Genomic DNA, 22,978 nt, shown 5'->3' on the forward strand with positions numbered 1-22,978 from the left:
TTCCTAGACAGCATAAAATACCTGAGCATTTACCAGCCAAAACACACACAGGAACGTATATGAACATAAACATAAAATACTTTTTATACCAGTAATTCAGATTTTAAAAATTGAACTAATATTTATTGTTCATGGGTAGATAAAAGCCTATATAACTTTAAAATGACAACTTAGCTAACCTATTTATTCAATGCTGTTCCAATTAAATTACTAAAAAATTATTTTACTGAGTTAGAAACAACTTCATTTTTTTTAGTAATTTAAACTATTTTCTAGGAGAGCATTGTTGAAGTGTAAAAATATCGGATAACTTTGATTATTTAAAATGTAAAACCTATGTAGCCAAGAATAGAAGAAATGCAGAAAATTGGGGGAAAACGTTCATAGACAATCTCTCAGATAGGATGTGTTTGTGTTGGAATATTCTTGTAGTGTAGGAAATTATCTGATTGATTTAGAAAAACATGGAAAGACATGGACCTATGAAAGAAGATGCTGTTCACCTTCAAAGAAATAGATAAAAGGTGGATAGTATGGTATGATCTTACATATATATATGTGAATGTATATGTGCATGTTTATAGATATCTATATGTATATATGTATGATTAATCATAGCCTTTTTAAGGTGGGGGAGGAGAAAATTTTTAAAAGTGTACAGGCGAGAACAAAAGAAAACCAACAAGGAGGCAAATAAAATCTGGGCAGCACTGACAACAATATAGTATTTATTAAATAGGTTTTTCTTAAATAAAATTTATTGTTTTATATTGAATCCTCTCATGATCTGTTGTATACATGGCAATATTGGAGGGGGTTGATGTTGTTTTTGTTTAAAATAAACATTTTTTAAAAAGTGAATTCTACCAAAAATGTAAAGAACAATTAGTTTCAATATTGTATCAGGTATCTGGAAAAGTAACAAAAGAGTCCTACAAAATTCCTCCTATGACATACATATGGTTTTGACACTTAACCAAGAAGAGTAAAAAACAGAGAAAGAAAATTATAGACTGGTTTCCCTAATGATAAGGAATGTTGATGCAAAATTTTAAAATAAAATTCTATCAAGAAAATTTCAGCAATATGTCACAAAGATCATACACTATGATCCAGTAGAATTTATACTCAGCATGTAGGGCTAGTTGAATACTAGTAAAACTATCAGTACAATTCGCCATATCAATAAGAAACACATCAAAAACAATGTCAATAGATGCAGAAAAAGTTCGTGATAAATTATAACATCCTATAAGAAATCATAAAAATAAATGAAAGTTTTATTAAAATAAGTAAATATCTAAAACCAAGAGCAAGCATTATCTGTGATGGGGATACATGAGAAGCATTTCCATAAGATAAGTGGTAGTCTATTTTCACCACTATTATTCAATATTTTACTAAGAATGCTAGCTATAGCAGTAAGACAAGAAAAAGAAATTAAGTTAACTTGTTGAGTGCCATACCAATCAGAGTACCAAAAAATATTTTATAGAGCTAGAAAAAAATGAAATTCATTTGGAGGAATAAAAGGTCAATATCAAGGAAATCAATAAAAAAAAAAAATGTGAACGAAGGTGGCTTAATAGTATCCTATTTCAAACTTTATTACAAAGTGATAAATCATCAAAGAAGTCTGATACAAGCAAGAAATAGAATGGTAGATCAGTGGAAGAGTGGAATAGATTATTTACATTAACAGGGATAAACGACCATAAGAACCTAGTATTTGATAAATAAATTTGATATTGATCAGATTTTTAATTTATTCTGTGATATGCCAAATTAACCAAAGAATTACTTTGTAGAACTAGAAAGTGTATATATGAAATATATACTAAAATGGGTAGACCTAAAGGGTGATAATATAAGCAAATTAAGGGGGCATGCAAAAATATAGGAACAGTTTATGACCAAAGAAGGAAAAGAATGGGTCATGGGAAGTAAAATGGATAATTTAGATTTCATTAAATTTAAAAAAAAAAATCAATGCAGCTAAGATTAGAAAGAAGGAAAAAGGAAAGGGAGCAGGGATTTACTGTAATTTTTTTTTCTAATTAAGGCTCCAATTCTTAAGATATATAGGGAACTTGTGCAACAAGAGAACTGTTTGGTTCTGCCCACATAAATTGTATCTAGGATATACTATATATTTAACATGTATAAAAGACTGCTTGCCATCTAGGGGAAAGGGTGGAAAGAGGGAAGGGAAAAGTTGGAACAGATGTTAGTGCAAGGGATAATATTGTAAAAAATTACCCAGGCATATGTTCTGTCAATAAAAAGTTATAATAATAAAAAAGATACATAGGGAACTGAGCCAAATTTATAATAATGCTATTCTTGAATTGATAAATTACTAAAGGATAGAAACAGGCAATTTTCAGGAAAGGAAACCGAAGCTACCAATAGTCACCTGAAAAATACTCTAAATCAATATTGATTGGAGAAGGGAAAATTAAAATAACTCTAAAGTACTACCTTGTTAGGGGCCAGGACCAGTCACGGGAAACCTCAACGGTGACTGCCTCTTCCAGCTTCCCCGACCCAACGGGGCTTCGGACGTCTCCGGCCCTCCTTGCTGAGACGGGAGGAGGGAATCACCAGACAGAGAGCCGTGGTGGATAGAACACAGTGATGTTTATTGAAGTTACAAGTCAGCAATGTCTCCCGGAGCCCTTCCGTGTGCCTCCCCTGCACCCGCCCAGTTCCTGCTCCGTGGCAGTTCCTGGTTCAGGCGGGTCCTGACACCAGGATGTCTCCTTTCCACCCAGGAGGCCTAGGTCCAGAGCCCCTCACAACTCCCCCTTTTTGTTTAATGGATAGCGAGCCTCTGCTTTTATAGCTTCGAGGACATTGCGGATGGCTCTAAGGATTACAGATAGTATGCAAGGTAAAAAGCAAAACATGAGCATTAATAATACAGCTCCAATCATTCCAATCACAAGCCAATGAAATATATCTGTTAGTTTTATACCCTCCAACCAGGAGATGAGCCCTTTTGAAGTTTTATTTTCCCATTCTTTGGTAAGGGTTCCATTATGTGACTTGTTTATGGGTGTTATCAGGAAATGTAGCCAGGGGCCATCAAGGAATGAAGCATTGCCACGCACTATTAAAGAGAGGGGTTGATGATGCCAGGTCATCATTTGAAATATGGGCAGGTTAGGTGTAACTGCCCAGTAGGTGGCCTCATTTTTTGTGACTATAATATCTTTCCATTTTAAATTATGGGGATAGACAGGAGCGATGCTGGGGGCGGCGATGGTGGCATCAGTCACCAGGTTAAGCAGGGTCATGTAACGTGCTCTCCCAGCAGTTACAATTACTAGTCTGTCCTAGACCCACCAGAGTACCTTTGACCACTGTCCTTTGCAGTGTGAGCTCTACCCGGCTCGCCCCCTCTGAGGCCTTTTAAGGTCTCTGGCCACGATCTCTTGAATCTATAGTTTAATAACCGGTAGCATGCTCAAGAACAGCCACGTGTAATCTTAAAAGCCCTTATTATACCTACTCACATAATGCCCTAACTGATGCCCTGACTTGTTGGTTCCCGAGTGAACACCTGGTCAGAAGACCCATGTGTTCACTACCAAAACCCTTACCTCTTTTGGCTACCCATCTTGGCTTGGCCACCCAGGCTAGGGAGCCAGGGTGGAGAGCGCCAGGTTAAAGAGAGCTACTGCTGCCTGCAGTGGGCTTACATAGGGCCTGTGAGGTCACACACACAGCCAATCAGTGAGAGAGTCACCCATTATGAAGCTATCTCAATATGGACAGGATCCCACCTACAAGGCAGTCCTAATATCCACAGAAATTACTTCCGGGCCTCAATCTCCCGATGCACTGTGTCCGCCCATTTAAAGGGCCCTTACAATTCCCTTCTCTTGTTTTACGGGAACCGCACATCTCATCAAGCTAAACTTTTAGCACCAGCTTTAGTTCACTTGATCCATGAGATGACAGAGTGTTATGCCCAAGGAGGTACAAAGCAGCAGAATAGTAAACAGAAGTATGACAATAAGAACCAGGCTCAACAGTGGCCCAAGTGTTCAACCCATTCATCAAAGTCATACTCGAGATAATAAGCCAAAGAGGTTGGATGCCAATGAGGTAGGATGTCAGCACTGAGGTGGGAAGTCAACAAGGTAAAACATCACAATTCTAGTTAACAAATATCAGTAGGTAGGTTGTCACAATTCTAGTTACATTTATCACAGTTCTAGACCAATTCTAGTTTCTTACAATTTTCTGTTGCACTTTTCACAATCCTAGAACAATTCTAGTTTCACAGGTGCACATAAGCAAAGTCATGTCCAGTAACATTGTCTCAATAACAACGGCAGGTGGGTGTGTTGGTTTTTCACCCACTAATTTAAAAGCATAGTCCTTCAATAGAAAGCATAGGGCAAAGCCTCTTCCCAGGCCACCATATGGCAAGTAGCCACAGGAGGAGCAAGCAGGCCCATTGTCCATTTACAGTCTTTATGTTGCATATCACCCAAAACAGTCCATTTCAGCTGCAACACTGGAACTGTGTCTGCTGTCTCTGGTGTCACGGTCAGGAGGGACGTTGCTGCCATCAGCGTCTGGAGGGCTGCTGACATCTGGCTGGTCCCTCTGGGCTGTTGTCTGGTCCTTCTCTTGGATCCCCAGGTTACAAATGTCTCTGGTGGGGATGAACTCTGCTGCTGGATCTGCACCTAGGAAGGAATGTACTCGGGGCCCAACTTGGGCCTTTTCAAATGCCATCCAGGCCTTTCCACATCACGGTGGAAACAAAGTTGTTGTCAAAAAGATTAACAAAAGTCAGACAAAAGGTAGTCAGTCTGTCACTTAGCTGCACTTTCTGTGTATGCCCCAAGTGCATTGCTAAGGTAAAAGGCAAAGAATTTAAAAATGTAAAACCAAAATAATTTAAAAGTGTAAAACCGAAATAGATTAAAAATATAAAACCAAAATAACTTTAAAATGTAAAATCAAAATAACTTAACAAGATCAAAATACTTTGAAGATGTAAAATCAAAAATGTTTAAAAATGTAAAATCAAAATTTAAAAATTGTAAGCAATCACATATCCCAAAATTCCCTTCTCTTGTTAGAAGAGAAGATCTTGGGGATATAGTCTGTGCAGTAATGACTTTACTAATAGGATAAGAAATGCCAATGGAATGGGCAAAGTCAAATTCAATGCAAAAACACCTAAAGGCAAAGTATTTGTAAGCCAATCCATAAACTGTCTTAAATGCATGTGAAATTTCTACAATAGAAAAATGGTTGATCACATGTCTAGCTGCTTCTCCAGAATGGAATGAAGCCATAATGTCCATTGGTCTTAAAACATCCACTCATACAGTTAATGAAAAAAGAACACGCGGCTATATCCCTGATCCGTTATAGGAATGGAGGTTCTTATCCACTGGATCGAACCTATTAATTTCTGAAAGTCATTAAGTGTTTTTATCTTCTCAAGGGCTAATCTGGGAATTTGCTTAGATACCTGGTCCCCATTAATTTGATGGCCTAAGTACTGAAATTGCGATCTTTTCTGAATCTTTCCTGGGGCCACCTGAAGGTGGTTATTATTTAATGCTATAATAGTTTGTTCTAATATTTCTTCTGCAATTTTTTGTTGTGGATGTGAAATTAGTACATCATCCATATATTGAATTATTCTCACCGTAGGAAATCTTTTCCTAATAGGATTAAGGATAGTAGCTACATACATTTGACACAAGGTGGGGCCGTTAGCCATTCCCAGAGGGAGTACTTTGCTGGGGGGGGGGGGGAATTCAAGATTAGTAGAAGGAACAGAGAATGCAAATTTTCCAGTCATCTGGATGTAAGGGAATTGAGAAGAAACAGTCTGCTATATCTATTATGATTAATCTCCATCCCCTTAGGATGGCAGTGGGCGAAGGTAGGCCAGGTTGGAGTGCACCAAACGGTACTAATGCTTCATTCACTTTCCTTAAGTCTATTAACATTCTCCATTTCCCTGATTTCTTTTGGATGACAAACACTGGAGAATTATAGGGGCTTGTTGATGGTTCAATATGTTTCTCCTTCAATAATTTTTTGACTATCTCGTGGAGGGCTTGCCATTTCTGTTGTGTTAGGAGCCACTGGTCCACCCATATAGGTTGATTATGCTTCCATTTCAAAGGGATAGCCCTCACTTCCCAGGTGGCCCCAATCAGTTTAAATGGTGATCTTCAGTGCATAGTTGTACCCCCATACAATTCAAGACATCCCGTCCCCATAGATTTTCGGGGAGCCCAGTCACACAGAGTGGTTTGAAAACGCCCTGTTTGTCCTCATACTCCCATCTCAAATATCTTGGCGTTGTATATGCAGCCTGGAGACCACCCACCCCAGTTATTGGCCGAGGCTTCCGTCTCTTTTCCCATTCTAGGGGCCAATCCTCCTCCCTTATCCCTGAAACATCTGCTCCAGTATCCAACATGCCCTTTAAATAATGTCCTTCTACCTCTAATATGATCATGGGGTGGTCTGCTGTTATTTGCTGTGCCCAATTTATCAGAGTTCTAGGAGTTGTTTTTATATAATTCTTATCTATCCACGGGAGTGGGATGGCCTTTGCTATTTCCCTTTCAAATGTAATCTCAATCGGCCATGCATGGGGATTTGTAATCCAGGTATCTTTTTCCCCTGGATTTAATAACTGACTGTGTACTATAATAGAAGGAAAATATTCAGACCCAATAACTAAATGAGGGTAGTTTTATTCAATTACTTTTACTGTTATCGTGCTCCATGGGAAGAGCTCAACCAGAGGTTCATTTAATGCAATTATTTCTCCTCTGGCTTGGGTTGAAAAGGTTTTGCTTGGGGGCGGAGTCTGCCGGGATGGCTCATCCCCCCTTGGCCTCCTGGTCTCCCGTTTCCCGCCTTCTGTCTGTGTCCTGATCTGCAGTATTTCGCAATATGGCCGCGTTTTCCACAGGAGTAACATTGTACTCCCTTTTTTGGTTGTCTACACGCTGACCTAAAATGTCCTGATTTTCCACAGTTATAACATTTTTTCTCTATTGCTTGTTCCCTTATTTCCTTCACTATTGCTGTTATTATTTCCGTAAAAGCACTCAAGGGGTCTCTTTCTGGAATATCTAGGAGTTTATCAATTAACTCTTCCAGTGTAGGATCTGATGAGAGGCTTGCAAGAACAGGCTTGAACTCTGGTCGGAGTCCCTCCTTCACTAGTTGCAATGTCAACAGAGGGGCGGCCCCTTTCTTTCCAAAAGTCCTTTCTACTGTCTCTTGTACTCTAGAAATAAATTGTAGAGGCTTTTCATTGTTTTTTTGTTTCAAATCGGATAATCTTCGGGTCCCACCTTGAACTCCCATTTTGTCAAGAGCTCTAATATGACAAATCTGTACAGCATTTCTAGTTATTTTGTTGTATTGGATTTGTCTTTCCGGGGCAGCCCATTCTCCTTCTCCCACAACCATCTGGACTGCTTCCTCAAGGTCATTTACATTGATCTCAGTTAAATAAACCCGAGCACATCTGTGGACGTATGCTCGGTAAGCAACATAGTCAGCAGGCTTTAATACTGTTTGCATAATTTCTGCATAATCATAGGGGAGCCAGGGGGCTACTGAAACAGAGGCAGAAATACATTTCTTTACATAGGCGGAACCTGCCCCATACTTCTCTACAGCCTCTTTCATATCCTTTAGAAATTTACGTGGGAGAGGCCTGTGCGTGGTCGCCACACTACCGTCGGCCTGCGTTTGCCTGAATACTGGGGAAGTGCAGAATGATAGACCCCACTCTTCCCAGTCGATTAGTTCCCCCTCGGTTACAGCTGCCCAGAGACTTTGCTCTAACACGCTTAGATAACTTCCTCCTCTCATGGGTGGGTCTCTATTTATCCCTACAGTACTGGTGGGGAATCTTTCTCCAGTGAAAGTTCCTTTTTTCTCCTCGCCCCTCCCTGCGGGTTTCCTTTCGGGGGACAGTGTACCTTCCTTTCCTAGTGTTTGTCCATTATCTAAATCTTTGGCCTTGAGACTTGGGTGTGTTCCATCTTTCTCAAGCTCGAGGCCTGAGAAAGTTCCTCTTTTCTCACGGTCATCTTCTATTCTTCTTATCTCAGGCTCAGAACTAGTAACATCAACGGGCCTCTCTGGGCTTTCCTTATCTATTCTTTTCAAACTCTCCCCCGGGTACAAGGGTGGGGGTCCCTGGGAAGGCTCATCCTCACCGTCCGAACCACAGAGGGAATCTCCTACCTGAATCTCCGGTGAACCTTTCCGTGGCGGAGGGGTAGGGCGTAAAGCTGCTCCCACCACCGTGTATATCAGAAAATCTTGTTTTGAAAGAAAATATGGGTCTCCTTTGTGGTAGGAGGCCATCTGTTGACCAACCACTCTCCACCGGTCGGGGTCTATACCAGTGTGTTCTATCCATGGGCTGACTTGAAATATTTTTCCGACCCACTCCCTACAAGCTCTTATATTAATCTTTACCCCATTGTTCTTACATAATTTATACAATTGACAGATGAGCACGCCTGCATCCTCCAGCTCGATACGGGTTTTTACTTGTTTCTGTCCCATTCTTCTGCCTTCTAGTGAACTATTCTCTGAGTTAGTTCAACTAGGCTGCCTGGTCTTCTCAATTGCTGACGGCAGCAGTAGGAGGTGAAAGAGCGCAGCACTTACCTCTTCCTGGTTCCTGCGACGAGTAGACTCTGGGTCTGGCTCCGCCTTCATTCAGGTCAGTAGTTAGGGGCCAGGACCCGTCACAGGAAACCTCGACAGCGGGGCTTCAGACGTCTCCCGCCCTCCTCGCTGAGACGGGAGGAGGGAATCACCAGACAGAGAGCCGAGGCGGATAGAACACAGATGTTTATTGAAGTTACAAGTCAGCAAGGTCTCCCCGAGCCCTTCCGTGCTCGCTCTTTTATAATGTTTGGGGTTCTTCTGGGGTTCCTCCCTAGTTCCTCCCTGAGGGCGGAGCCAAACCCTTTAGTGCCTCCCCTGCACCCGCCCAGTTCCTGGTTCAGGCGGGTCCTGACACCAGGGCGTCTCCTTTCCACCCAGGAGGCCTAGGTCTGGAGCCCCTCACACTACCTCATCTGAGTACAATAATGCATTATTTATCAAGTTGTGAATTGGTCCAACCATTCAGGAGAACAATTTGGAACAAAAGAGCTATACCCAGCAACATCACTAGTAGGTCTGTATCACAGAGATCAAACAAAAGGGAAAAAGACATATGTACAATATTTATTGGATATGATTGTGTGTGTGTGTGTGTGGTGGCAAAGAATTGGAAATTGAAGAAAATACTCATCAATTGGGGAGTGACTAAAGTTATATTCTGTAGTTGTGATGGAATATAATTGTCAATGAGATGATGAGAGGGGTGGTTTTAGAAAAAGATGAGAATATATGAATTGATGCAAAGTGAACTGAGCAGAAGCAGAAGTAGGACATAGTAACAGCAATATCGTAACAATGATCGATTGTGAAAGACTCTGCTACTCTAGTCAATACGATGTCGAAGACAATTCCAAAGAACCCATGATGGAAAAAAAGAAAACTGTCCAAAGAAAGAATTGATGAACTCTGGATGCAGATTGAAGCATGTTTTTTTTTTTTTTTTTTCACTTAAATTTTCGTGCTTTTTTTGTAATGTGGTTCATAGGGAAATATGTTATGCATGATTCCATATGTATAATTGATTTCACACTGGTTGCCTTCTGGTCAGAGATAGACTAGTGAGAGGAAGAAAACTGAGAACTCAAAAAAAAAAAAAATGACATGTTAAAGCATAAGGAAGAATGAATTTCAGCATTGCTACCAGGTGAATCCTTGTTTCAGCTACTGCTGGACTAGGTCCTGAAGGTCATTCTTTATGACTTTGATGCTAAAACTCAGCCTGGACTTAACTCTTAAACCCCCAGGCTCCCAAAGTCCCACATGGATGGCTCACTCCCCTGACTTTAAACTTGAAAAGGTTGTAGTTTCCAATTTTGTTTACCTAGAATGGAAGAACAAATGCTAAGGCAGGCAAAGAAGGAAAGCCCCTATTCTTGGGGGCACGTCAATCTTTGTGTGCTTGCCAAAAGGAGAATTTGCCAGAATAACTATTCTATTTATATATCATACAATGACCTAGAAACAGTTTATAGTTTGATCTGGTCTTCCTTCCTTCATCGTGGCTTCTGGGCTGCTCACAATTCAGATGAGATATTAGCCTACACATCCACTCTGCCCCTCAGTTCTGTGCTTTTGTAATAGTTATCCCCTGTGTCTGGAATGCACCCCTTCTCTCTTCCATCCCTTGAAATCTCTGGTTATCTCAAGATTCAGCTCGAGGACCAGCTTCTTCAGGAAGCTTCTCTCGGTTCCTTCTGGCTGCACATACCTTCCTCCACTAGAGATCATCTTTTACCTGTTTTGTATGTATTTTCTATATGTGTACAGGTTGTTTCTCATATTAAAACATAAGCTTCTTCAGGACAGGAATTTTGTTTTGTCTTAATATCTCCAAACTCTCAGTGCTCTAGGCAAACCACCAAAATTGCCAAAAAGGTGTCAAGCTATATTAGGTAGAGGGAATTTATTCACCTGGGGATTCCCAATAAAACCAGAGGTCCAGTACAACAAATCTATTTTACTCAAATGATTGCAAGAGTATAAGAAAATGGAAACTCCTCCATGAGGGGGAGTATTTTCCATGAGGCAACACAAATGACCCATTCCAGGACATAGGTCCTTGCCAATTGTCTAACTCTTCATAATTTTTCATGTTGATAGTGAGCCTTAGAAGATGAGTAATAGGAGTTGGGGTTAGGAAACTCTTCGTCTTTTGTTTTTTGGCTAGTCCACAGTTTTGTAACAGACACTGAGGGGACTTCCTAGAAATTCAGTGGTACTCCGCCAGTGTAGGAAATGGGTCCCACCAGATTGTCCTCGGGAGGCCTTTACAGCTCTACCAAGGATGGTCTGATTTGATGTAGTCACCGAGGGGAAAGTCTTCCTTATAAATACATACCTAATCAGTTGAATTGGACTGATTTTATATAAGAACTTTTTAACAATTAATTGGGATCGGCTGCTGTGGTTCAGCAGAAATTGGGGGAACCCGTGGCCTGTTTTAAAAAAAAGTTCTGAAGCACTTAGGACTCTGGATACTCAGCATCTGGGCCTGATGCTGGACACTAGAGGGCAGTGTCACGCTGCACCCTTGTTAAATGAATCTGAGATCTGATAAATGTAGGTATTTTGTTCTGAATCTGGTCCCTTCTTTTATGCACCTTTGGTTCATGTTCTTCAAGTCCTCCTGAGGAGGCAGACGACTCACAGATTGTACATGCTATGGGATGGGTGAATCGGCTATAATCCCTGAAATTTTATCTCCTGCCTTTGAAAAAGTTCGCTCCCCTTGGCACTTTTATGTTTTCATTGATATCTGATTTGTTGGAGACAATTACACATCTCTTATTGTCTTAAAAAGCAGTAGGTTAGAGTGGTATGAGCGCAGAATGAAGCACACAAAATGCAAACCCATTTCATCACCATAGACCAGCCTCTCCCCTTGTCGGTCACCTGGAAAACGTCTGTCCTCAGGGGACAGATGGGCGGAATCACCAACTCAGAAATCAGTAATAATCATGTCTCAGATTCACACAGCACTTGATCGTTGCCCCACATTATTTCAGTGGGTACGACAGCCTGAAGCAGTGAGGAAAGCTAGTATCATTGCTTAATGGATGAGGGAGCAAGAGCTTACCGAGAGGGCCTGTACCCACATGTACTTATTGGTAGACCTGGGGAGGGCATTGGCTGGGTCCCGACCCCTCCATCCCTGCTAGGTTTGCTGTGTCGTCCCACCTCAGGCCCTCTCTATCCCAGGTCAACAGCGAGGGATAAAGGCCTGCTCTCTGCAAGTGGCGAGGTCCTGAATGGTGGATGTGGTTGGCAGAGAGAAACCGAAGAACTGACAACACTGGGGCAGGCAGGGAGCAGGCTCTGCTAGGGAGCTCTGGGAGGGTCGCCGGTCAGAAATCCCCGACCCCTGAGGCTGCCCCTCCGTGAGGGCGGCAGGCAGCCTCGGACTGCCACGGCCTGTCAGAAATCAGTCACGTCCTTGGGGTTACGTTTTCTATATCTTCTTGGGCCCCCCACTTGGGGCTCTCCTACGCCACAGCACTCTGCCTGGCGGGCCCTTCCCCGTGCCATGTGGTGCCTCTTTCTAGCTAACTGGCTCCTTTGGGGAACCGAGTCCCTTTCAGGCTTTAGCTCGCCAGCTGAGGGCATGCCCCAACCTCTTCCCTGGATAAATCATTTCCATCATTATTAAAACCCCTTGCTATGCTCTCCCAACTCCTGTTTCTTATTTACAGTCCTGGTATCTTCATTTTGTCTATTACCTCCTAAATAAACCTACCATTTCCAAAGAGAGCGGCCATTGTGAATTCCTCAGTTTGGTGTTTCTCCTGAAGCCCCGTGCCCACCATCACCTGGAGTCTACACTGCAAGGGCACTCCGTGTCACCTGACACTGACGGCTGGGACATCGGCTATTTCAGACAATTTTCCTGCTGTGGATCTTGAGGAGCATTCCATCAGTCATTCCCATTGTAGTACGCTGAATGTAGGAGCTGGAAACAGCACCCATGTGAGTCTCACCATATTTAGGGCAGGACACTGAGCTTCTGAGAAATGGAAATTCACCCTTGGATATTCAGGTACAAACTTGGGATGCTGGCAGCCTCTTGGTGTTTGGTAAGAACCTCATTGTTTCTAACAGTCTCCGAGTCAAGTTCATTTTGCCCGGAGGCAGTTGGAGGGTTTTCTGTTCCTTCTAACCACAGCTATAGGATGTAAAAAAGATAAAAAACAGACATTCCCTTCAGCCCAGGGGTCCCAGAACAGCATGTGTGGTGTGGGCGGAAAAAATGAGACTTAGTAGTCTCTGCCAACTAGTCTCTGGCCGAGACTGGCTTCTGGTCCCCACCCTGAAAGCACCCCTGATAAACAGGAAAGGAGCCATGATATACAGTGAACATCCCTTTGAGCACAGTGTCTGAGACATCTTCTGCCATCAAAGCCACCTCCTCTCCTTGGAGGAGGTGACAGGGGAGATACCAGACCCAGGGAAACAATTCCCCATTGTGCTCTCCCTACCCTCCATGGCAGGGATCTCTCTGGAAAACCAGAAAGTTTGTAAATAACTTCCACGGCTCCGGCCTGGGCTTTGTGTTTGTATGTTATTTTTTCTTTCCATAACAATGTCCTTCCCAGCCTAGTCGGCTGTTCACACTATTGTCTGGAGCCTCTAGGCTACAGGAAGCAGAACCAGATTCTTATCGGCCAGGGAGGGCGGTTTAGAGTCAACAAATGAGATCACATCCATAATGTCAATGACTTCTCTATCATTCTCCAATTTTTTCTCGCCAGTTAGCTCAGACATTTAGCCCCAAAGGGAATGGACTTCCTAGTAAAACTCCTAGCAAAGGTGCCTCCCATCTGATGTGCTCCCAAAAGAAAAAAATCCAGTTGTGTGGCCACACATCTGGATTTGAGACTTCCATCCCACTGATTCCCAGAGTGATTCCTTAGCCACTCCTCCTCCTTCCCTGGTTTATCCCCTTATAAAATGAGTATATTAATGTTGCTAAGTACTGGAATATTTAAATGTGTAAAGAATAGAATCATCTCTTTTAGCCCCAAATATGGACAATTAAGAGCACATGGAATCAGACTCCTAAAATTTATCTCTTGAGTGCACAAAGTAGGCAAGATTAAATGAGTTCCCTCATGTAGATGGTACAGTGGAGTTGAAGGACTGCAGAAAAGTAACACAGGTCCCAGGGTGAGGTCAAAAAGGGCAGTATGAGTAGGATAGGATATCTCTCTGGAGACAGGAGCATTTCCTGTTCTCAGTAGAGATTTTTTAATCAGTAATGTGATTAAAATAAATAACTAAATAAACCTGTGCAGAGGAACGTATGGTTTTCTTTCATTTACAAAGTCCAAAAGGAAAAGTGAATGACTTCCATCGGATACTACTCCTCAAGGGTCTTCCAAGGTAATAAGAAGGCAGAATAATATGTAATTTGGTCAGTGGGAAGCAGGATGCATGGGAAGAGGGTACCACTTATCAATTACACTGTGCCCTGCTTAGGGATATGGCTTGGAAAAGGGCAAATGGATGGAGCCATTAGGCCAGGTTGATTTGTTTCCAGCCCTCCAGACAACTTCAAAGCCAAACTTGCGGCCATAGGAGCCAGAAGGAGACTGAGGACCTTAATGGATTGACCTGCTTCCTGCCGCAAGACAGGAGCCCTGTAGTCCATAGGTATTGCAATTGGGTCAGGAAAAGAGGCCCAAGGAGGAGAGAGAAGACTGGGTGCCTGAGTCAGACGGGAGTCTTAGCACTTTCTCCAGCAGCACAGATCAGCACAGATGTCTCTCGTTTCCAAGAAGGAATGCCTCTGTGGGATGAGTCCTCAGAGTCCCACAGAAAAATCTCTAACCACTGGAATGCTCCTTCCCACCTGCTGCTACTTCAGACTGATTTGGGAAACTGTCTCCTATGCCCCAGGGTTAAAATGATAAGAATGATAAAAGGGAGGAGAAAGGGAACTGGGGAAAACCAAAGAAGGTGAAAAATTCCTTCTCAAATTCTACTCCCTGATCTCGAAACTTATGGCTTAATGAAGAGAAGCCTTTGGGGTGAGTTCCAGCACCAGAGAGGACCTAATGCAGGAGGTAATGCTGGTTGTGGGACCCTGGGCAAGGTCCTTGTCCTAGGCCACGGAGAAGGTGCCGGTTTTGCCTTCCTCACCCTGAGCTCCATCCCAGGCCATCCCCATCCTTGTCCCCCACGGGAAGAACGGGCAGCTCAGATCCAGTATTCTTTAAGTAACACCCCACTGCCTTCCACATCAGTGGAAAGTTTCCAATGTTGTGGAGCCAGGGAGGGCAATGACCCTGAGTTGGAATGAAGGAGTGAAAAAAAGGAGAGCAGAAAAGGAAAGCAGGAGTCCTAGGCCTCCGCTCTGACTGTCTAAGTAGCTAGTGGAGGGGCACAAGGAATGACCAGTCCCCTACGAGGTCATTTTCTCGCCACGGTTCGACCATTCTTCCCCTCTAAACCAGGAGCACAATGCTTATTCCTGCCGTCCCAGGGGAGCCGGACTCATCCATTTGAAAATAAATCCTACTTGGGCTCCAGAGAAGAGAAGACCCCAGGCCCCATTGGGATAACCGGCCTGCCATTCAAGGCACTTACCTCTCTCTCTCCCTGTAACTCCTCTCCCCTGTCCCACTAGGCAGTCCCTGAGCCCACACCAAAGAGTCTGGCCCCAGGCTGCTGCTCCCCATGCCTCCAATTCCCACCGTCTTTCCTTAAAATCACCTCTCTTTGAACTGTATGTGCTGCTCATCCCGGCTCCCTACCTACACAGGCCAGCCCTAGGAGGGCAGGGGCTCTACACCACCCTTCTGCCCACCCACCGGAGGCCTTGGACACCGCGGTACTCAGCAAATACCGGGGACAGCATAACACAGCGGCTGGTTAGATGGATGGGTTATTTGGAGAGACAAAATGAAAAAGAACTTCAGCTGGTAATAATAGCTTTAGGTACGGGGATCCTGCTGTTATCATCCCCTCTGAGCCCATAACAACTCTTCGAGGCGGGTGCATTTTACAGATGAAGAAACGGAGGCAAATGGGGGGAGTGACTTGCCCAGGATCACACAGCAACTAAACACCTGGGGCTAAAATGGAACGGGTCCTCCACAAGCTCTCAGGATCTGTCATGTCAGATGGCCATCTTGGGAAGCATTGTATTTTACTGATAGAATGAAGAGTTGCCTAAAGTCTCTTCTACAGAGAGGAGCCCCGAGATCTCTCCTGAGACACCCATCTTCAGTGATGGATAAGAGTCTTATCTTTAGATAAGAGTCCCAGGCTTGGCCATATTACTGTGTGTGTGTGGGGGTTCTCTCAGTTCCTAAAAATTCTTCATCCTCTTCCCCTCTTGCTCTTAACCCCTCACCCCAAACCAGCTAACCTCCTTTTGTAGGAAATGTGTGTAATCCGGTGGGAGTTCCAGGAGCCAAGAAGTTACTGTTGTTCAGTCCCTGTTGATGCAGGTGAGTGCCCCTGGCAAGGAGGAAGGTCTCTGACAAGAAGCGGATTGAGATGAAAAGCAGGGAGCTGGGCCAGGGAGGGCTATTGCAGATGTCTGGGATTATTGTGAAAGAATCTCCCCCTCCCAGGACCCCAAACCCAGCTCCACCCCTACCAGCATTTCTTCCTGAAATTCCAAGATCAGTCTCATACAAGGTGGGTTCTCCCAGTTTAATAAACAATCTTAGTTTCTCACAAAGCACTCCACTTCTTTCTCCTTGCAAACCTTGAGCCAACTTTTGTTAGCTTCCCCTGTCCTGAGCTAGAGAATATGGCTCTCCATCTGTGGGCCACCGAAACAGGAAGAGTCAGCTGTGGTGGAACAGTATATGCACAAAAACAAAAATATAAATACTGTTACCCTCCTCCCCATCCCCAGAGGTTTAACATGACAGTCTTCTGCAGGCATCCTTCTGGAGAACTAAATAACAGTTACATCATAAAAAAATAGGAAACACACTCCAATGGCAAAGAGCATATTCTATATGTAAGATCGAACCTAGCATAGAAAAATAAAATATATGGTCTATTTACAGGGCTTATTCACAAGTGAAACAATATGGCATGTTTAAAGTAAAGGCTTCCAAACCAAGATCTGGCAGAAAAGGCTGACACTTTATCACATAGAAACGTGTTCAGTGTCCAACACCTGTCTGCCATCCTCCTGCCCGATTAGAATGCGATGAGGGTGCTGGGGCTAAGGCTCATACCTGGAGTGTTCATTGATTGCTATAGCCCCACTCTCAGTCTTTCATTCTCATTGTCCCAAAGAAGGCTTTGGGATGATACTATTTCCTACCTTAGACTTCCTCTTTTCCCTTTCATCTCTCCTCTGTCTCCTTGCCCTCTCTCCCACATTCACAGCAGTCCCAGGAAGGGGAGAAAATCAACTCTGCTCTCATCTCACGCCTTCAGATTGATTCTATGTCAGAAGACATAGAGGGAGTCTACATATGGGTTTGAAAGAAAGGAGCAAACTCCCCTCCTCCCCTCTGCGTTATTTCACCCAAAGAGGAGAAAATGTCAGACTCATGGCGCTTCCTCCCCCCCACCCCATTTTGCCCCTTTCCTGCATCTCTTAATTAATTTGTTCATCCTTGGAATAGGAGGTCTTTTCCCCCAATCCTAGCCCTGAATTATTCCCTGGATGACTCTATGTAGCATTTGTCCCAGACACAGAGTTCTAAGATTTAGAATTCCTAACTTTTTTCTCTAAATTATCATCATCTGAAAAAAACCCTATGTAAGCTGGTTCTCAGACCCAAATCCTCTCCTGAACCCTGCCCAGCAGAAAGTGGGAGACTCAGCATGGAGCTTCCTCGCTTCTCCAAAGCGATTCTGGACTAGCTGACGGGACTCTGATGCTCAGAGAGAGCTTCTCTCTATCATTACCCCCCACTCTTCCCTAGATCCCGGGGCCTACCTTCCCTCTACTCTATTCCTACCCCCACCCCCTCCAGGTCTTTCTTCCAAGAATTTCTGACCCTCTCCATGTGGGGTAGGAAATGGAGAACCTGAATTTTCCGAGTTCACACCAGTCATTATTACAGAGAACAATGCCAGGACCTAGAGAACTACTGAGTGGGGGAATGGGAGGTGGAGTTGCAGAAGAAAGAAGGAAATTGTTTTCAGAAAACCAGGAAATGTCAATAATAGGAGGGGGAAGCTCTGGGCAGCTTGGAGATTTCTCAGTCCATCGTTCCTCTCCTGCAGACAACGGTTTTGACACGACCTTCTGCTTGCTACTTCGAAAGGCAGCCCTCTCTCTTGTTGGGTCAGTCTATTATCAAATTAAAAATCTGAAATCCATCTCCCTGGCGCTTCCACCCATTGATCCTATTTCCATCCTCTGGAGCTGCACAAAATAGGTCTGATTCTTTTTCCATATGACAGCTTTTCAAATATTAAAGACAATGACCATGTTTCTTCTCTTCCTTGTCCCAGATCCCTGTCCCCAAGTCTCCAGGTTAAACATCTCCAGTTCCTTTAACTATTTTTTGTGCGACAAGATTCTTCCTCTGCACATGCTCCCCCTCTTCCATGTCTTTTCTAAAATATAGCACAGTATTCCAGATGCTGACTAACCAGGGCAAAGGGCAGCAGGACTATTATATTCCTTGATTTCCTTTCTTCTAGGCACTGAATTCTATTAATGGAACCCCATATTACATTAGCTCTTTTTTTTTTTAATACTGACCCACTGCTGCTCCTCCTCAGAATTTCCATAGCCCCTGAAGTTGCAGGTTAATTAGCTAATTCGTTATTCAGAAAAATTAAATATTTAGTTAATTCATATTAAGTTCATATTGAACTGTGAGAACAGAACTGCTCCCTGAAACTTGTCTCTTGTTGGCAGCCAAATGGTACCCCACTCATCAGAGAGAAATAGGGCTAAACCAGTGGCTTCATTCTAATGGGACTCCCCAAGGGGCAAAGAAGGGGGATGTGGAGAGCACTATGGGTCCCTGGACTCTCAGATTTAAAATGTAGACTGCTAGGATTGAAAGGTGTCCCCTCTCTTCCACTGCCTCGGCTATGGGGAAAGATGGATAAAAAGGCAGTGCGAGGCTATCAGGGACAATGTGGCACAATAGAAAAAAATGGCTGGCTCTGGATTCACAGGCTTTGGTTCAAACCTGGCTGTCCCTTCCTACCTTTATAATTTTGAGTAATTCACTTAATCTCTGTGGGCCTCCTTTTTTTTTTTTTTTTTTTTTTTTTTTTGATGATCTAAGATTTATTTATTTATTTTTTTTTTTTTATTATATATATATATATATTTTATAATATTATCCCTTGTATTCATTTTTCCAATTTACCCCCCCTCCCTCTATTCCCTCCCCCCGACGACAGGCAATACCATATATTTTACATGTGTTACAATATAGTCTAGGTACAATACATGTGTGCGAATATCACTTTCTTGTTGCACAATAAACATTAGAATCCGAAGGTACATGCAACCTGGGCAGACAGATATTAGTGCTAACAATTTTCATTCCCCTCCCAGTGTTTCTTCTCTGGGTGCAGCTACCTCTGTCCATCATTGATCAACTGGAAGTGAGTTGGATCTTCTTTATGTTGATGATTTCCACTTCCATCAGAATACATCCTCATACAGCATTGTTGTTGAAGTGTACAGTGATCTTCTGGTTCTGCTCATTTCACTCAGCATCAGTTGATTTAAGTCTCTCCAGGCCTCTCTATATTCCTCCTGCTGGTCATTTCTTACCGAGCAATAATATTCCATAACCTTCATATACCACAATTTACCCAACCATTCTCCAACTGATGGACATCCATTCATCTTCCAGTTTCCAGCTACAACACAAAGAGCTGCCACAAACATTTTGGCACATATATGTCTCTTTCCGCTCTTTAGTATTTCTTTGGGATATAATCCCAGTAGTAGCGCTGCTGGGTCAAAGGGTATGCACAGTTTGATAACTTTTTGGGCATAATTCCAGATTGCTCTCCAGAATGGCTGGATTCTTTCACAACTCCACCAGCAATGTATTAGTGTCCCAGTTTCCTGTGGGCCTCCTTTTTAAAATGAGGGATTGAATTAGATGGTCGTTGAGGTCCCCCTTGGCTCTAAATTAGTGATGTGTCTGGTCTTGAGTCAAAACAAATTCCTCTTCTGTATCCTCCTTCCCCTACGAACACTCCCATGGCCCACCACCCACCTTGAGGAAGATTTGGTTCAGTGAGCAGACATTCTGCTGGGAGTTTTCCTATCCTGAACAAGAAGGAAACATTTGGCTTTGAGCCTCATTGCTCTGGGATCTGTCCTCTTCCCCCAGACGTTGAGGGAAAGTACCTCACGTCCCACCTGCCACCGCTTCAACGTGAGACTGGTCCCTCTGGCCCAGGTACCCTAAAAGTGGTCAGGAATGGCTATTGTTTCACAGGCTGAGAAAGAAAAATAAAACCGCCCTCCTCTTTGGGCACAGCTGGAAATGCGTTTGCAAAAGCAGACCCCACCTCCCAAGGAGAACAAAGGCAGTGGAATATGAGCAGGCCCCTTGGGACTTGGGCAGTCCCTGGCGACGCTGGCAGGAAGGGGTGCGGGCTGTGGCACAGAGGCTTCGGGAAAGGGGCCTCCCAGCCCCCATCAGGAGCTTGGGGATCTCCAGCCCCGGGAATCCTGCCTGTTGGGCTCTGGGGGGGCAGAGATTTTAATTCCCTGCAAAAGGAAGGGTGCTAGGCCGGATGCTCAGTCTGTGCTCCGGACACCCCTGCCCCAGCTACTCGTGGGGAAGGTGGAAAGCAGGCAGCCAGTGAGGCTTTCCTCCGGGAGAGCGGGCAACGCTACTCCCCATCCCAGCTACCTGCCCCTCTTCTATGTAGCCTCCACTTCCCGGGGGGTCCTATTGCGCTCCCCCTGGGCTCGGCTCTTCGCCTTCTTTCCCAGCTCGGTCCCCAGCCAGCTCTTGCCCTTGCTGTGTTTCCCCTTGCGCCGATATCGGTCGCTGCACCACACGCGCTCGCAGTACTCTTCCACGCGGGGCAGGTTGGCGTAGCCGATGAGCTGGAGGATGTCTTTGTACCAGGCCCGGGTCGGGGCGCTCCTGGGGATCGCCTCCTCCTCCGCCTGCTCCCGGGGAAACAGGCAGTCCAGCTGCTCAGCCCCAATCACCTCCAGGGCCAGTTTGGCCACCGTCTGGGCAAATCCGTGCTCCAGGGTCTTACACGAGTAGGTGCCCGCATCAAGGCGATTGAGCCTCCGGAAGAGCAGCCCATGCTCGGTTTGCAGGATACGTTCATCTGTCTTCACCTGTTGGGAACGGGGTCGCTGAGAAGGGTGGAAAAGCATGATTTCTGCCTAAACAAATGCCAGGGGAACTTCTAAATTCAGCCCTAGTCCTTCTGCCTCCACGAAACCCTCCCCGACTGCTCCAGACCTACTGCTTCTCTGCTCCAAATTCCCACAGCACTTGAAATCGCAGATTTGTTTAGCTAATCATTATTCAGAAATTAAATATTTAGCTAATTCATATGAAGTTCCAAGTTACTGTAGATTGTTAGGCTTTGGTCTCCAGCTCATGGCCTAGCATAGAGCTAATCCACTGCAGGTTTTTGTACCCTTAGCTTCCCCATGACAAACCGCTGGGGAACCCATGGGGTTCTATACGTGTGGCATGGGGTACTCCCCAGCTTTCTCACCCACTTCCACTTCTCCATTCTCTTCCCAAAGCTCAGCTTTCCAATCTCCACTCCTCATCCTCTGCCCCACTCCCTACGAATTCCTCCGAGTGCCCCCTTTGCCAGCTGGCCCATCACTACCCCTCCCCCAGCTCCCAAGCGCGGTCTGTCCTCTCCTCCCCCAGACCCTGTGGGAGCAGGGCCAGCTCGCCCTGGAATTGCTCCTTCATCCCACCCACGCCCGCCCCTCGCAGAGCCAGACTGAAGCCTTCTCAGGGGCCAGCGGGCTCTTCCGGATCTGCAAGGAGGAGAGGGGGTCGGGGCAGACAGCTGGGCTCCTGGCAGGAAGCATCAGGACCAGGCAATGGAAAAAGGCCAGGACCTGGAAGTCAGGGGCCCAGGTCCAGGGCAGGGGTGGGGGGAGCACCAGGGGGCAGAGGGCCTGGCAGGGACGAGCCAGAGCCTTTCAGAGGTCCTCCACGTCTGGGACCCAAAGAAGGGAAAACTTGCCGGTGTGGAGAAGGATAATGAACCTGTACCCACGAGGCTGGACCGTGAAGCCTGAGGATCTAGGAAAGGGCTTCCTGACCTGGGCAGTGTGAACTTGTTTTTATTTAACAGCTGTATTTCAGTGTAATCAGTTTATATCTAACTCCTGTGTTTTTTACTTTATGCATTTAAACACTTCATTCTGAGGTGTTCATAGACTGCCAAAGTGGGCCATGATTCAAAAAAAGATTAAAAACTCCTTCTCTAGGGTAAACTTGCTCCCCAGAAGTTAGACCCATTCCTCCCCCTTGACAGACAGACAGACACACACACACACACACACACACACACACACACACACACAGAGGAAATGCCTCTTGTGGAAAGCGGCACTGAAGCTGAGTTTTTAAGGTAATCAGGGGTGTGAGGCTCTAAGGGGTGAAGGAAGGCAGGGATCACAGCCTGCAGAGGATATGGCGAGGGGAGGTTCAGGATGGGGGACCCCACGTAAGCTATTCTGGCTGGCTGGCCTGCAGGGCATGGGCTGGCGGATAACAAACCTTGAATGGTAGACTGAATCAGAAAAATAAACGGGAATGGGAAAAAAGCAGGAGAGACAAGATGGAGACAGAGATGAAGGAGGAGACAGAGAAAAGAGAGTAAAGAGAAAGGGAGGGGACAGAGAAAAGAAGAAAGAAGGGGAGGAGCTGGGGGGGGGGCTCACCTGGTCGGGCTGCTGGTCCTTGGGCCTCTGTACAAACCAGTGCACGGCGGCCTGAGGGGACTTGGGCCGACATTCCAGGAAGGTGCTGTTGTGCTCTGTGCCGTACACCACCGTGGCCTCCATGCCCCCTGCGGCATCCCCTGGAAAGAAGCAGACTCGACTTGACCCCCTTGGTTCCCAAGCCTGCTCCTTGGCCCCCAGCCTGTGACCTGAGTCGGGATGTCCATCCTGCCCTCCCGGGAGATGGGCCTGGAGGTTAGAACTGATGGAGCTTTCTCCTTCCCAGATCTGGCCCACTCCTTCTTCCTGTGCCCCTGCGGTGCCTCTGCACGCTAGGCTGATGCCCGGTACCGTCCCGGTGTGGCAGTGAGGGCTCTGGCCCGCGTGGAAGGAGTCTGTTCGGGGCCGCAGAGCCAGAGGCTGGGCCTGGACCCCAGCGCT

The 22,978-nt window shown here is 45.1% G+C and overlaps 1 protein-coding gene across 2 annotated transcripts in view; it reads right to left on the reverse strand.

The window, feature by feature from the left end:
• Window positions 1–699: 699 nt before the first annotated feature.
• Window positions 700–22,978, reverse strand: part of SEMA3G (semaphorin 3G) — a 39,706-nt gene continuing 17,427 nt past the window's right edge. For both annotated transcript variants that reach the window (XM_074283432.1, XM_074283433.1), the window contains 3 exons: window positions 22,538–22,677; window positions 19,720–20,956; window positions 700–18,871 (listed from right to left, as the gene is read on the reverse strand). In XM_074283432.1, coding sequence (XP_074139533.1) covers window positions 20,522–20,956; window positions 22,538–22,677 — 575 coding nt within the window. In that variant the 3' untranslated portion in view covers window positions 700–18,871; window positions 19,720–20,521. The remainder of the gene's footprint in view (window positions 18,872–19,719; window positions 20,957–22,537; window positions 22,678–22,978) is intronic.

Source organism: Sminthopsis crassicaudata, chromosome 1, assembly GCF_048593235.1.
Source record: "Sminthopsis crassicaudata isolate SCR6 chromosome 1, ASM4859323v1, whole genome shotgun sequence".
Classification (NCBI taxonomy): Eukaryota; Metazoa; Chordata; class Mammalia; order Dasyuromorphia; family Dasyuridae; genus Sminthopsis; species Sminthopsis crassicaudata.